At 39.8% G+C, this 15736-nt stretch overlaps 1 protein-coding gene and 1 non-coding gene across 4 annotated transcripts in view; one reads left to right on the top strand and one right to left on the bottom strand.

The window, feature by feature from the left end:
• The window catches only part of LOC143289975 (patatin-like phospholipase domain-containing protein 7), an 84508-nt gene that overhangs the window by 2126 nt on the left and 66646 nt on the right, over positions 1-15736 (top strand). For 2 of the 3 annotated variants that reach the window (XM_076599259.1, XM_076599261.1), the window contains exons 4-8: positions 1200-1294; positions 8111-8254; positions 10939-11098; positions 11765-11845; positions 14422-14483. In XM_076599259.1, the coding sequence (XP_076455374.1) occupies positions 1200-1294; positions 8111-8254; positions 10939-11098; positions 11765-11845; positions 14422-14483 (542 nt within the window). Of the gene's footprint in view, positions 1-1199; positions 1295-2663; positions 2722-8110; positions 8255-10938; positions 11099-11764; positions 11846-14421; positions 14484-15736 lie in introns of those variants that run through there. The other variant, XM_076599260.1, reaches the window with a different exon arrangement.
• Positions 13346-13418, bottom strand: Trnak-uuu (transfer RNA lysine (anticodon UUU)). Its single transcript has one exon. It is a non-coding gene; the product is annotated as a tRNA-Lys (tRNA).

Below are 15736 nucleotides of genomic sequence, written 5' to 3'. Positions count from 1 at the left end.
TATGGTGTAGCGTACACAGATTTGTCCGAACACAGTGACACCTCCTTGAGCAACTGAACTGAACTGAAACAGTGAAAGCAAAGTAGGTCATGACTGGAAAATTTGGAAACTTCCTTCTTTTTCTGTCTGTGTAATCTTTGGGCTGCTGCTCCCTCATTCACCTGACATACTGGTGGGCTTTTATCTATGCGCATAACCATTTTTACATCAAAATATAGGCAGCCATGCTCCTGTTTTCCCTGGTGTGCATGTTCCATATTAGGTTTGTTGAATTCATACAATGTATACGCACAGTGAGGATTAACCCTTTGAGCCCTGACCACCGCTTTACCGGTGGTAGAGAAAAATGACATAATGCCTAGCCACCGGTTGAGCGGTGTGTAAACATTTGTGTTGTGTTTTGCTATTGGTTGACTTATATTGAAGAGGCAATCAGAAAAACCGTAATATTCTGATGTCAGCGAACGTAGTACCAACATGGCCGCGCCTTTTCACTGTGTTTTGTGCATGTGCTTTGGATAAAAAAGATTGATTTTAATATAAGTCAACCAGTAGCAAAACACGACACAAGTGTTTACGCACGGCTCAACCGGTGGCTGGACATTATGTCATTTTTCTCTACCACCGGTAAAGCGGTGGTCAGGGCACTCTTTTTATATCTGCCGTGACACATTAAATACCAATTATTTGCAAATTTTGGCTCAGGAGCTCAGGCAGAAGGGTTAAAATTGCTGAGGAACTCAGGGCTCAAAGGGTTAAGGCACTAGCTGGTCTGCACATATGACTGGATGAAAAAACTGCATCCTTATCTATCAGGCTTGGACACCAGGATCAAACCCAGTACCCTCAGATTGAAAGTTACAACATATTAGTCATGCGGCAGTTTGCCCATCCTCAGACTTCCAGCACACCACAAAATATGAATGAATAAGGTAACTGTATTGAATGGAAAATATGATACAGACCTGTATGTATTCTCCGAATTTGTTTGTGCATGCACACGTATAGTAGAAAATGTGTGTGTACCTGTGTGTGTTATGTTTGCATGTGTCATTGTGCGTGTGAGTGTGTGTGTGTGTGTGTGTGTTTATACATGTGTGTGTATGTATGTGTGTGTGTGTGTATGTGTGTGCGTGTGTGTGTGTGTGCGTGTGTGTGTGTGTGTTTAACCAAGTTTATGTGTGTACATGTGTGTTCAGGTGCGGAGCTTTACCCGCAATACAATGGGTGTGGGGCCAACTACACTTGGACGACGGAAATCCACTCAGAGGCTGATGCTGTCAAAGTTTCGAAAGTATGGGTGTTTTTTTTGTCTTTTTGCTGTCAAATTTTATGGATAATTGCATATCTGCATTATATTTATAAATAAGCTTTGTTTCAGTTTTTGTGTGCTAAGTTTGACAGTTTCTAAAAATCAGTCTGGTGATGTCAGATATATAATATATGCTTTGATGATAACTTTGTTGAGAAGTTTTGATAGTGACTGCTTCTGTAAAAGCTTTTCAGTTGTAAGAAAAGTTTGAGGTGGTTTTTCTTTTTTTGTGTGAGCATGCTCATTTATATTCTTAAATAACAACTACTGCATATTTTGTTTTAATCTTTTGAGACAGACATATGAAAAGGAATACCTTATATGTGAAGGGTGACGTCCATGCAAACAAACAACAATGATAATAATGATAACAACAATAATTATGATAATAGGATATTCATGTAGCATCGAAGCTTGTGCTGAGACAAAATCTCAGTGCTTACACACCAGTCATTCACACACATGTACATCTATGATTCAGAGGGATGTAAAACAAAACTTATGAATATACGCAAGTTAAATAGGGTACTAGAGAAACTGTTGACCTTGAAAAGGGAGGGGAAGAGGGGGTGGGGAGTCAGGGGTGTGGTGGGGTGGAGGTGTTAATGAATGCGCTGAGCACAGAGATTTGACAAAGCAAAAAAGGAGTGTTCATTCCAAGTGTACAGTCCAGAGAAAGAATGGCGGCTGACTATGGTGTGTTTGAATCTGGGACCGTGTGGAAGAGTGGATGTGGAGAGTGAGATGGGGTGTAGAGGTGAAGGCAGACAAAGAAATAGGTAGGGGCAGGTTTGTTTATACACCACACATGCTCACATGCACACACACACACACACACACACACACACACACACACATACACACACTCAGCATACTCATTGTTACATTCACGCCCCAGGAACTCTTGCAAGCATTCACACATGTGCAGACTCTTGAACATTCATGCACACATGCACGAGCATGCTTGTACACACACACACACATACACACACATACACACACCCACATGCATGAAACTTAATCCCTCATGACACATATCTACACACAACATTTTTCCTGTTGTCACACACACACACACACACACACACACACACACATGCATGAAACTTAATCCCTCATGACACATAACTACACACAACATTTTTCCTGGTGTCACACACACACACACACACACACACACACACACACACACACACAGACACACACACACAGAGACACAGACACACACACACACACGCAGCAGCCATGAAACTTACTCCCTCATGACACACACCTGCATGCAACATTTTCCTTTGTGTGATGACAAAAAATGGACGTGCACTGTTGATGCTGGTTCCTAGATACAATCTGACTCGGGTGTCCAGGGAAGTGGAGCAGAAATTCCACGTACTAATGGATGGCATGACGGGGTATCTAGGCGTGCAGTTTTTTTGTGTGATGGCTTTGTCCATTTGTTCGTCTGTCATGTTTCCTCTGTTGAGGCAAATCAGGGGTTATCCAGGTGAACTGTTTAGTGTGTTGAGTTTTGTCGATTGGTATATATATATATATATGTATATGTATATGTACATGTATCGGTAGGTCTTTGTGTGTGGTGGTATAACCACTAATATGTATACTCTGTGCTGTGTAGCAAACTCAGTCATTTTTCTTTCTCTCTTTGACGGCAGAATGTAGAAAAACTTAACTGTTTGGCTCGCTTATGAACTCACTTCTTTTCTGGCAGATTGATACCCTTACTTCCCCCCATGTAAACTGGCCAGTACTGTTGGTTTAAAGAAAAAAAAAGAAAGAAAATGGGTAAAATGGAGAGTAAGAGCACTGCTGATTTTGTTAAAAGGCAAAATGGATAGCTAGACTAGAGTACTGCTGATTTTGTAAAAAGGCAAAATGGATAGTTAGAGCACTGCTGATTTCGTAAAAATAGGCAAAATGGATAGTTAGAGTACTGCTGATTTTGTAAAATAGCAAAATGGATAGTTAGACTAGAGTACTGCTGATTTTGTAAAAAGGCAAAATGGATAGTTAGACTAGAGTACTGCTGATTTTGTAAACAGGCAAAATGGATAGTTAGACTAGAGTACTGCTGATTTTGTAAAAAGGCAAAATGGATAGTTAGACTAGAGTTCTGCTGATTTTGTAAACAGGCAAAATGGATAACTAGTTAGACTAGAGTTCTGCTGATTTTGTAAAAAGGCAAAATGGATAGTTAGACTAGAGTTCTGCTGATTTTGTAAACAGGCAAAATGGATAGTTAGACTAGAGTTCTGCTGATTTTGTAAACAGGCAAAATGGATAGTTAGACAAGAGTTCTGCTGATTTTGTAAACAGGCAAAATGGATAGTTAGACTAGAGTACTGCTGATTTTGTAAAAAGGCAAAATGGATAGTTAGAGCACTGCTGATTTCGTTAAAATAGGCAAAATGGATAGAGTACTGCTGATTTTGTAAAATAGCAAAATGGATAGTTAGACTAGAGTACTGCTGATTTTGTAAAAAGGCAAAATGGATAGTTAGACTAGAGTACTGCTGATTTTGTAAAAAGGCAAAATGGATAGTTAGACTAGAGTACTGCTGATTTTGTAAAAAGGCAAAATGGATAGTTAGACTAGAGTTCTGCTGATTTTGTAAAAAGGCAAAATGGATAGTTAGACTAGAGTTCTGCTGATTTTGTAAAATAGCAAAATGGATAGTTAGACTAGAGTACTGCTGATTTTGTAAACAGGCAAAATGGATAGTTAGACTAGAGTACTGCTGATTTTGTAAATAGCAAAATGGATAGTTAGACTAGAGTTCTGCTGATTTTGTAAAAAGGCAAAATGGATAGTTAGACTAGAGTACTGCTGATTTTGTAAACAGGCAAAATGGATAGTTAGACTAGAGTACTGCTGATTTTGTAAAAAGGCAAAATGGATAGTTAGACTAGAGTTCTGCTGATTTTGTAAACAGGCAAAATGGATAGTTAGACTAGAGTACTGCTGATTTTGTAAAAAGGCAAAATGGATAGTTAGACTAGAGTACTGCTGATTTTGTAAAATAGCAAAATGGATAGTTAGACTAGAGTACTGCTGATTTTGTAAAAAGGCAAAATGGATAGTTAGACTAGAGTACTGCTGATTTTGTAAAAAGGCAAAATGGATAGTTAGACTAGAGTTCTGCTGATTTTGTAAAAAGGCAAAATGGATAGTTAGACTAGAGTTCTGCTGATTTTGTAAAAAGGCAAAATGGATAGTTAGACTAGAGTACTGCTGATTTTGTAAAAAGGCAAAATGGATAGTTAGACTAGAGTACTGCTGATTTTGTAAAAAGGCAAAATGGATAGTTAGACTAGAGTTCTGCTGATTTTGTAAACAGGCAAAATGGATAGTTAGACTAGAGTACTGCTGATTTTGTAAAAAGGCAAAATGGATAGTTAGAGTACTGCTGATTTTGTAAACAGGCAAAATGGATAGTTAGACTAGAGTACTGCTGATTTTGTAAACAGGCAAAATGGATAGTTAGACTAGAGTACTGCTGATTTTGTAAACAGGCAAAATGGATAGTTAGACTAGAGTACTGCTGATTTTGTAAAAAGGCAAGATGGATAGTTAGACTAGAGTACTGCTGATTTTGGAAACAGGCAAAATAGTTAGAGCTTTGCTGATTTTGAAAATGGGCAAAATGGACAGTTTGAGCATTGCTCATTTTGAAAACAGGCAAAATGGTTAGTTAGAGCACTGATGAATTTGTAAACAGGCATCATGGATAGAGTATTGTTTATTTAAGAAAATAGACAAAATGGATGGAATATTGCTGGTTTCATGCAGAAGGCAAAATGGACAGTAAGAGCATTGCTGATTTATTCAAACAGGCAAAATAAATAAAGCACAAAATAGAGCACTGCTGATTTTAGTAAAATAGATAAAATTAGAGAAAAGCTGATTCAGTGAAATAAGTAAATAAATGGACAGAGCACCATTGATTTTTGTGAAATAGGCAAAGAATGATATGGATGACATAGAGCCCATTGACGTATTTGATAATGATAATAATAATGGTAATGGATTCTTACATAGCACACAGTTCAGAAATTTGCTCTTGGTGCTTTACAAAACCCTTTTGTTTACATGATACATTATACATCAAAGTTATCTACACACACACCAAAACACACACACACACACACACACAGTGACCAAAACAAAGAGGGAAGGAGCAGGACATTCAGTTTGCATAGAGTCTGTCTGTGGCACAAGTCATACGTTGCAGGCCACAAACATGTTCAAGAATGTAAGGGAAACCCTTCGCACAATGCCGAGCTTTCTCATGATGAAAAATTGGATAGGTGTGAGAAGTCGTAACTTGTGCCTTGAGGCATTTCAGGAGAACGTCACACCACAGAATGGTTGTGTTCAGAGCTATCCGTTTTCAGTCATTCTGATTAATGATTGATTTTTCTTTTCTTTTTCTTCTTCTTCTTCTTTCTTTAATTTTTTTAAATTTGTCTCCCAGTCCTTCTCTTCTGTCTTTCTGATGACCAGGTATTGACGCTTTTTTTGTTGTCATATGCCCCCAACCCTACCCCTCCTCCCACTCCTCTCTTCTGCTGTGTACACACACACACACACACACACACACACACACACACACACACACACACACACAACACACACACATACACACACACACACACACACACACAACACACACACACATACACACACACACACACACACACACACACACTGATGCACAAGAACAGAAGTATCAGCAGACACTGTTAGCAGCAAAGCATTCTTGATATTTGCTTGCTGTCGAAGGAGATAGTTTGCGAGAAAAAACAAATGCGCTTATTTTGCTTGTTCTGGAGGATAAGGATTCGTGTAAAAACATGTGTAAGAGTGGTTCTGAAAGAAAGAAAGAAATAAAAGGAATAGGATGACACAAACTGTTTAGGATTTGGGGGAGTTTTTTGTTTTGTTTGTTTGTTCTGTTGCTGTTGTTTCTGTCTGTATTTTTGTGTGAAATTGTTTGGTAAAGGTGGTTTGACTAAGAACTTGTTGAGGTTGTTTGTTTTTCTGGTTTATTCTATTAGAAGATGCTGTGCTTTTTCATCTTTTAACATCTTTTAATCTCACTGTGTGTGTGTGTGTGTGTGTGTGTGTGTGTGTGTGTGTGTGTGTGTGTGTGTGTTTGTCACAGACTGAACAGAGCTACTGTGTATGTATCTCTGTCGTTTAACACACTTTTTTTTTTTTTTTTGTACACTGTGGTACGTTATGCAGCACCTCATTCTGATATCTGATGCATTGATGCTGATAGGGACTGGGGGAGTTGTTTCAGTGTCTGTCTCTCTCAGAGTTTCTTTCTTTTTTTTTCTTCTTTTTTTTTCCCCTATATTCTTTTTTTCTTTCTTTCCAGTCCTTTCTTCATCTTTTTCCGGTCTTTCTTTTTGTTTTGTTTCATTTGGTATTTCTGTCTTTTTCATATCTTTCTTTGTATCTTACTTTTTTTCATTTTTTTTTTGTCCTCTCCTTGATGCTTCCACCATTTTCTTTTTTTCTTTTTCTGTTTCTTTATATCTTCATTTTCTTTCTTTTTCTTTTCTTTCTTTTTTTCTTTGGATGTTTAACTGTTCTTTCTTTCTTGCTGTCATATGATATAAACAGAAATCCTCATTCTCAATGTTCTTGTTATCATTATCATGCACACAAAAAAAGATAAACTGATATTGAATGAAAATTTCTGGGTTTTTCACTGTATATTTCCATAGTGTGTTATTACGATCACATTATTATTGCTCATCTTCACAGAATTTATGACTACACATACCTTTGCTTCATGTCTGTATAAGGACAGGGGATGGAGAATTAAATGTCATGTAGATGTACACATTCACATATGCGCACAGTCATGTGCATGCACATGCAGACACACAGACATAGACAAGGCACATACACTCACAGATGCACAGACACACACACTCATGCACACATTTTCTCACACTCACACACATGCACACATGAACGCATGTGCGTACGCACACACACACACACACACACACACACACAAACACACATATATGAGCACATGCACACACACACACACTGATTGATGCAGCCTGTGATGCGGGATGTTTTTAATTTGTCAGTGATTAGCCATGGATTTACACACTAAACATAAAATGTACATGGCATTGAGTGTCTTTGTGTGGATGAACATACATATGGTTATTGTATGAGCAATTTCTGCTTGAAAAATTTTTTTTTATGTGTGTGTGTACATGCATTTGTGTGTATGTCAGTATGTCTGTTTGTGTTTGTGTGTGTGCGTGTGCGTGTGTGCATGCGTGTGTGTGTGCATGAGTGGAAGCATATATTTATGATATGGATCAAATGTGTGATTTAATGCTGTATCATGGAGTTCTTGCCAATTGAACTGTGCCAATCAAATAGATGATTAGTAATGTTTGGTATGACAAGTTTAGCAGCTTGAGCATCAGTGTTCTGTGCAGCAATTATTTACATCTCTTACATTGCAAACATTTCTGATGCATTGACAAAAAACGAAGAAAAGAAAGTAAAAAAGAAAGTTAAAAAAAATAAAAGAAAAGAAAAAAAGAACGAGATGGTAGCTTTCACACGCCACCTAAAACTGTTGAGAATTTAGAACTGATTCTGTTTTTTCCTACCCCCCGCAGTATTATACTTATTTTTCACATCCTCTGGTTGGGCATTAGTGTGGCGTTGATCGAAAGAAGATATCTTGCTTCCCCATTCAGTGTACAGAAATCAGTTTCTGCTCCCCATATCTGTTACAGATTTCTTCAGAAGCGAGATAGCAGTTTGCCACAGCTGAAGAAGAAAGCTCCGCCCTCCAAGTTTCTGGAAGCTGATTGGTCGGATTTCGAAGAAGGGGATGCTCGTCTTCCTCCAGAAATTTTCTACCTTCTTCGGAGCGTCCGGTACGTTGTGGTTTTTGTGCTTGTGGTGGTGTTGTTGCTACTGTTTTTGTTTGATTATTGCTGTGGAAATATTGACACAAGTTTTGCTGCCATAGGCGACTTTGTCAACTAGACATTTCTTTGCCATTGGTGACTTTAGTTGACGTTGAGGGGTTATGCTAAATTGGCCACTTTTCCAATTGTGATAAATCTTGACAGCTGCAGCTAATGTTAATGTGCTATAGGAAATTGGCTAACATTACTTTGCCATTGGTGACTTTAGCTGACGTTGAGGGGTTATGTTAAACTGGCCACTTTTCACATTGTGATAAATCTTGACAGCTGCAGCTAATGTTAATGTGCTATAGGAAATTGCTTATTTATCATCATTGTTGTCTTATTTATTTATTTATTTTTTATTATTATTATTTTATTATTATTATTATTATTACTACTACTGCCTTTTTCTATATTATAATTATTATTTATTTATTTATTTATGTAAGCTTATCTATTATTTATTCACCTTTTTTTTTTTCTCAAGGCCTGACTAAGTGCGTTGGGTTACGCTGCTGGTCAGGCATCTGCTTGGCAGATGTGGTGTAGCGTATATGGTTTTGTCCGAACGCAGTGACGCCTCCTTGAGCTACTGAAACTGAAACTGAAACTGAACTGAAACTATAGGAAATTGGCTAACATTACTTTGCCATTGGTGACTTTAGTTGACATTGGGGCTATGTTAAACTGGCTCCTTTTCACATTGTAATAAATCTTGAGCTATAGCTAGTGTTACAGTGCAATAGGACCATGGCTAACCTTCCCCCCGTGATTGAGTTTGAAATGAACAAGGCCACTGTGTTGTTATGACACAAACTGAATCCTGTGATTTCAGAGCATCGAGTCAGAAATATTTGGATCTGGAGAGTGTTTTTCACTCCGAAATGTGGCAGTGAATGTGCTGTGTGTGAGATGGTTGAATTTTGTTTTTGTGAGTGTAAGAATGTGTGTGTGTGTGTGTGTGTGTGTGTGTGCACGCGCATGTGTGTGTGTGTGTGTGTGTGTGTGTGTAAAATAAAGAGAATAATCTAGTTTGTTTTAGTCTGATTTCATTAGGAAAACATGTAAATAGATTTTCCCTCTAAAGGAAATGACTAGAATTTGAATGCACCATGAAACAAGAGTGCTTCTCACAACCTCAACAACAATTAAAAACAAACAAACAAACAAACAAACACAAAAACTTACATTTTAATGACTCTCTTTATTTCCTATCTGGCTAGTCCATTCACTTGTAATTTTTTTTTTTTAAGCATTGAATAGGTAAAAAAATGTGTTATTATGGACTTGTTAAGTGGGCATTCTTTGTATGTCATGTTCTATTTTTGTGCACAGGACATTTGATGGTTTTGTATGCCTGTTATCAGGAATAATTTTGTTTTATGTGTCAGGTATGTTTGTGTTCTGGTTAGGTTTTCTTTATCCTCTGCAAAAGAAAAATTGACTAAGAGCCATTCCCATGTATATGACTGTATTTGTGCCTAATCTTCTGTTCCATTTTTTTTTTTTTCAGGTTCTGTATTATCAGTATCAATGATATTTTCAGCCATGGCATGGCCGTGAGTGCTCGACTGGGCTTTAGTAACAATGATAAATAAGTACATAAATAAATGAAATTTAAAACTCAGGACTGGTGCAGATATTCAGCAAAATTTGCGCTTTTTCAAGCCGAATTCATACGGTGTTCAAAATACTTGAAACTTTTTTTTTTTGTGAAGAGCTGTATGATCAGTGGTTTCTTCACTGCAGTGGGTATTCATACACAACATAGTCTTTTGTGAAGAAGTATGACTCTCTAACTAGGAGGCAGGATTGCACTGGCTCCTAGTGCTGCAGCCTCGGGTGCTAGTTGGCCTTTGGATAACTATCCCAACTCTGACTGTCCTAAAACCCTCATGGCCTCTTGAGAGAGTGAGGTTGCAACTTCGTCAAGATACTATCTTTTGTAATAAAAGATTCTAGCCCAGATCGTCAGGACAGCAGTTGCCTCCTCTGCTGTTCTGATGGTCATAGTCGGACATGACTTGACTGTCAGTCATTTGTGGTGGATGACCCAGTCCCTTTTTTTGGCCTGTGACCATCAGAACAGCAGAGGAGGTAACTGCTGTTCTGACTATCTGGGCTAGAATTTGATAAAAGTGGAGAGTTACTTGCCAAAGTTACATCCCCACTCTCTCGGCTAAGAGGGTTTTAGTTAAGTCGGTGCTGGGGTAGTTCCCAAAGGCCAGCTAGCTCCCAAGGCTGCAGCACTAAGAATGTAAGAGCCAGAGAAATCTTGCTCTCCTAGTTTGAGAGTCTTAGTCCTTCACAAAAGACTACGTTGTAAATGATTTCCCATTGCAGTGGAGAAACCATTGATAATACAGCTCTCACTTTGCTGTTGGCCCAACTGTAAACATGTGAATCCTTGATATAAACTTGAGTGTTAGGGGACTACATGGTCGGACATGACTGACTATCAATCGTTTGTGGTGGTGACCCACTCCATACCCACCAGGGTATTTGGGCACCTGGAGAAGCCGTTTTTCCAGGAGCTGTGCACGTTCATGGAAACAGTGAAGGTGCAGGGAGGGGACGACATAGTCCGACATGACTGACTATCAGTTATTTTTGGTGACATGGTCCTTCTTTGCCTCCCCTCCTGCCAGGGTGTTTGGGCACCTGGAGAAGCCATTTTTCCTGGAGCTGTGCAAGTTCATGGAGACGGTGAAGGTGCAGGGAGGGGACTACCTGTTCAACGTGGGCGATGAGGACAATTGTATCTACGTGGTGCAGAGTGGCCTGGTGGAAGTCTTCATCAAGGAAAAGGTGATGCTGACCTTCCTGGTTATGGTGGTGGTTTCTCTCTCTCTGTCTCTCTCTCTCTCTCCCTGAGTCTCTCTCTCTCTCTCTCTGAGTCTCTCTTTCTCTCTCTCTCTGTGTTTGTCTCTTAACCCCTTGAGTGCCATTTGTGTGTGTGTGTGTGTGTGTGTGTGTGTGTGTGTGTGTGTGTGTTTGTATACTTTGTGTGTGTGCGTGTATGTGTGGAGTGTTTGTGTGTATACTATGTGTGTGTGTGTGTATGTGTGTAGTGTTTGTGTGTATACTGTGTGTGTGTGTAATGTGTGTGTGTGTGTGTGTGTGTACTCTGTGTGCGCGCGCGCGTGTGTGTGTGTGTGTGTGTGTGTGTACTCTGTGTGTGTGTGTGTGTGTGTGTGTGTGTGTGTGTGTGTGTGTGTACTCTGTGTGTGTGTGTGTGTGTGTGTGTGTGTGTGTGTGTGTGCAGTGTGTCACTGTGTGTATACACTGTGTGTATGTGTGTGTATACATGTGTATGTATGTGTGTGTGTGTGTGTGTGTGTGTGTGTGTGATATGCTGCACATATCACCGTGGTTGTAGTGTGGATGGTGACGCTCACCCCCGCCCCCCACACCCCCTCCCCCCTGACCCCCCCACCAACCCCCCCTGACACTGCGTTCTGTTTTCATGGACAGGACGGGGAGGAGCACCTGGTCAAAGTGGTCAACGTGGGGGACAGCATCCACAGTCTGCTGAGCATTCTGGACGTCCTGACGGTCAGTCTGCTAGGAGAGCGTGCTGTTATCGTCTATCATGAGAGCATGAAGCAGGAGGAAAAACGAGGGGGGAAAAAATTGGAAGGGATCTGCCCATCATGTACTGTTTTGAAGCTGCCTGCTGTCAGAGACTCTAATGGGGATCAGTTTTAGTCTAAACAGTAACAGTAGTCTTTCCACAGTATGTTGTTTTCTTTTTCTTTCTTTTTTTTTTTTTTTTTTTTTTGCTGCTTCTAGGTCTCAGAGACTAATAATAGCATTAATTTTAGTCTAAATAGAAATGAAATCTGCAGTCATATAATCAGTTTTAGTCTAAACAGTAATGAAACCTGCCATAACTGAATCAGTTTTAGTCTAAACAGGAACAGTAATCTGTCCATAGTATGTTTTTTAGCTACCAGTTCTAAGAGACTAATAGCATTCACTTTGTGAAATCTGCCATAATGGAATCAATTTTAGTAATCTGTCCACAGTATATTTTTTAGCTACCAGTTCTCAGAGACTAATAGCATTCACTTTGTGAAATCTGCCATAATGGAATCAATTTTAGTCTAAACAGTAATGGTAATCTGTCTGTTTTTAGCTGCCAGCTCACAGAGACTAACAGATTAAATGTTATTGTTACAGTAATGAAATCTGCAATAATATAATAAATTGAGTTGAGTGTGCTATGGGCTTAAATGGGGAGATTGGGACCACACAGTTGAGTATCATCCACTTCATGGATGTGTCTTTGGGTGTGTTGCTCTAATAACCTGATCAACACTGCAAGTGTCTGTATCTCTCGGGCCTGGTTGATGCTGTGATATCATTATGACAGGAAGTGTAGAGTACAGCCTTGTCATGTAGTCTCAAACCAAAATGGACCTCCATAGCAACATCATCATAGTCATTGTCATCCTCCTCTTCCTTCATCATCATCAGTATAAACAAAACAGTCCGAAAGTCTGTGGCCTTTCATGCCCTGCTCTCATGGTGAGCTCAGTTTTGATACCCCTCCACTTCCATGCTTGGGGTGAGTCCTGTCAATGTCTTCAGTGCTGGCAGATTCATGGGGTGCTGTTGTTTGAGGGACATGGTGGCGGTCTCCACTATGGGAGGGACGCTCACTCAGTCTGGCTCCGCGACTAAGCTATTATTGTGGTTAGTAGGGGGCTTAGTAGGTGGTATCCTAAGTGCATTAAATCAGAACAGGCACCACTGAACATCACTGAAGTGACTCAGCAGCAGTGCAGGGTCTCCTCTGGTGTGTGGCCTCCTGGCGACCTAACATCGATAGTTCCCTGCAGACTGCCGACACTGGAACTGTGACAGACGAACCCGTGTGTGGCTGTGGGAGTAATGTCAATGAAAAGGTGTAGATGATGTGGCAGTTTGGTGGCTCAAGGAGGCGTCACTGCATTCGGACAAATCCATATACGCTACACCACATTTGCCAAGCAGATGCCTGACAAGCAGCGTAACCCAACGCGCTTAGTCAGGCCTTGAGAAAAATCGCAGCGCCCAATAGGGGACATGAACCCCTGACCCTCAGATTAAAAGTCTGATGCTCTACTGACTGAGCTAACCGAGCTGCTCAAAATAAAAAGAAAAAAAGAAAATTTTTTTTAGTCTAAACAGTAATGGTAATCTGTCCATAGTGTGTTGTCTTAAACTGCCAGCTCTCAGCGACTATTGGAATCAATTTTAGTCTAAACAGTAACGACATCTGCCATAATAGAATGAATTTTAGTCTAAACAGTAATGGTAATCTGGTAATCTGTCCAAATTGTGCTGTTTTTAGCTGCCTGCTTTCAGAGACTAATAGAATTGACTTTATCTTGTTCTGTATGCATGGTCAGAATGTGTGTGTGGGGGATGGGGGGTTGCAGGGATAGTGGGGGGCACTTGAAGAAGCAGTAATGATTTCTGTCAGTAGTTTGTTGGTTTTTGCAGCTAGCTCTTAGAGACTAATTTTAAGATTAAATTTTAGTCTGAACTGTAACGGTTATTTGTCCATGGTATGTTATTTAGCTGCCTACTCTCAGAGACTAATAATATCAATTTTAGTCTGAACAGTAAAAAAATCTGCAATAATGAATGAATTTTAGTCTAAACAGTATCAGATTCTGTCCATGGTATGTTGTTTTTAGCTGCCAGCTCTTAGAGACTAATAGAATGAATGTTGGTGTAAACAGTAATGAGATCTGCCACAGTCAAATCAGTTTTAATCTAATCCTAACGGAATCTGCTGAAGTATGATGTTCTTAGCTGCCAGCTCTCAGAGACTAATAGATTCAATATTAGTCTAAACAGTAATGGTAATTTGCCCATAGTATGTTGGTTTTAGTTGCCAGCTCTCAGAGACTTATAGAATTCCGCATGTGTTCATGCGTGCGTGCGTGCGTGCGTGCATGTGTGAGTGCATGTGTGCGTGTGTGTGTGTGTGTGTGTGTGAGAGAGAGAGAGAGAGAGAGAGAGAGAGAAAACATGTAAATGAGTGCACACTTTTCAGAATGAACGTGTGCTCACGCGTGCATGTTAAAAGTCAGTTTCCTCACACTCGGTAAGTGTTCACTGTTTATCCTGTTCCACAGGGTCACCCTTCTCCGTACAAGACTGTGTTGGCCAAAGCTGTAGTGGATTCCACCATCCTCAAGTAAGCTGTTGTCTACAAGTGCCACCTTTTTTAAGTTGCCACATGCAAAAGCCGATCGGTTAAAGTGTTAGACTATCAATCTGAGGGTCTTGGGTTCGAATCTCGGCAACGGCGCCTGGTGGGTAAAGGGGAGAGATTTCTCCAATCTCCCAGGTCCACATATGTGCAGACCTGCTTGTGCCTGAACCCCCTCCGTATGTATACGCAAGCAGAAGATCAAATACGCACGTTGAATATCCTGTAACCCATGTCGGTGTTTGGTGGGTTATGGAAACAAAAACATACCCAGCATGCACGCCCCCAAAAACGGAGAATGGCTGCCTACACGCTCATACATGTAAAAGCCCATTGTGTACATACAAGTGAAAAGGGAGTTGCAGCCCATGAACAAAGAAGAAGAAGAAGAAGTTACCACTTTACAAGTGGCTGTTCAATACCTATAGATGCGTGAAGAAAGAGCTGCATAGTTAAAAGGAAAAAAATAAGCTAAAATATCCTAATATATTGTTTAAACATTTCTTTGAAAAGACTATGAAGACATCTGTCTCAAACATTTCTTTGAAAAGACTATGAAGACATCTGTCACAAACATTTCTTTGAAAAGACTATGAAGACATCTGTCACATGACTTGTATGTCTGTATTGTCTTCAGAAATATCATGTCATTGCCAGTACTGTCTGTTGTATGTTCCCATGACACTTTTCTTTCCTTGTTTCTTGTCCATTTGCACATTATGACGACCACAAAAGAAAGATGTTGATGCATGAATGCAGGCTTCGTGGAATGGATGGATGAGAGAAGACGAATTAAAAAGTTAATGTATTAAAAAAAAAAAACAAAAAAGAAAGAAAATAAAACTTTACAAGTGACTGTCTTTCTGACACAGCAAATATCCCAGATCTGGGTGGGGTTTTTCAGCCATATATTTTCACTGCATGTAACCAGATGGTGAAAATCTGACACAATTTACTCCTTCTGTCGTAACAGTTGGAAAGGGCAGTTTTGTGTTCATTTGGTTGTTTCCAAAGGCTGTTGGTCATATCAACTGCAAGTCAGTGTGCATTCATGTCTCTCTGGCTTATAGAATACGTATATGATAGTCAGTCACGTCCGACTATGACCATCAGAACAGCAGAGGAGGCAACTGCTGTTCCGATTATTTGTTCTTGAATTTGATTATAGTGGAGAGTGTCTTGCCCAAGTTACATCCCCACTCTCTCGGCCAAGAGGGTTTTAGGACAGTCGGCGTTGG

Source organism: Babylonia areolata, chromosome 14 (genome assembly GCF_041734735.1).
Source record: "Babylonia areolata isolate BAREFJ2019XMU chromosome 14, ASM4173473v1, whole genome shotgun sequence".
Classification (NCBI taxonomy): Eukaryota; Metazoa; Mollusca; class Gastropoda; order Neogastropoda; family Buccinidae; genus Babylonia; species Babylonia areolata.
The sequence above is the reverse complement of the archived record's forward strand: the minus strand, read 5'-3'. Positions and strand labels throughout refer to the sequence as shown.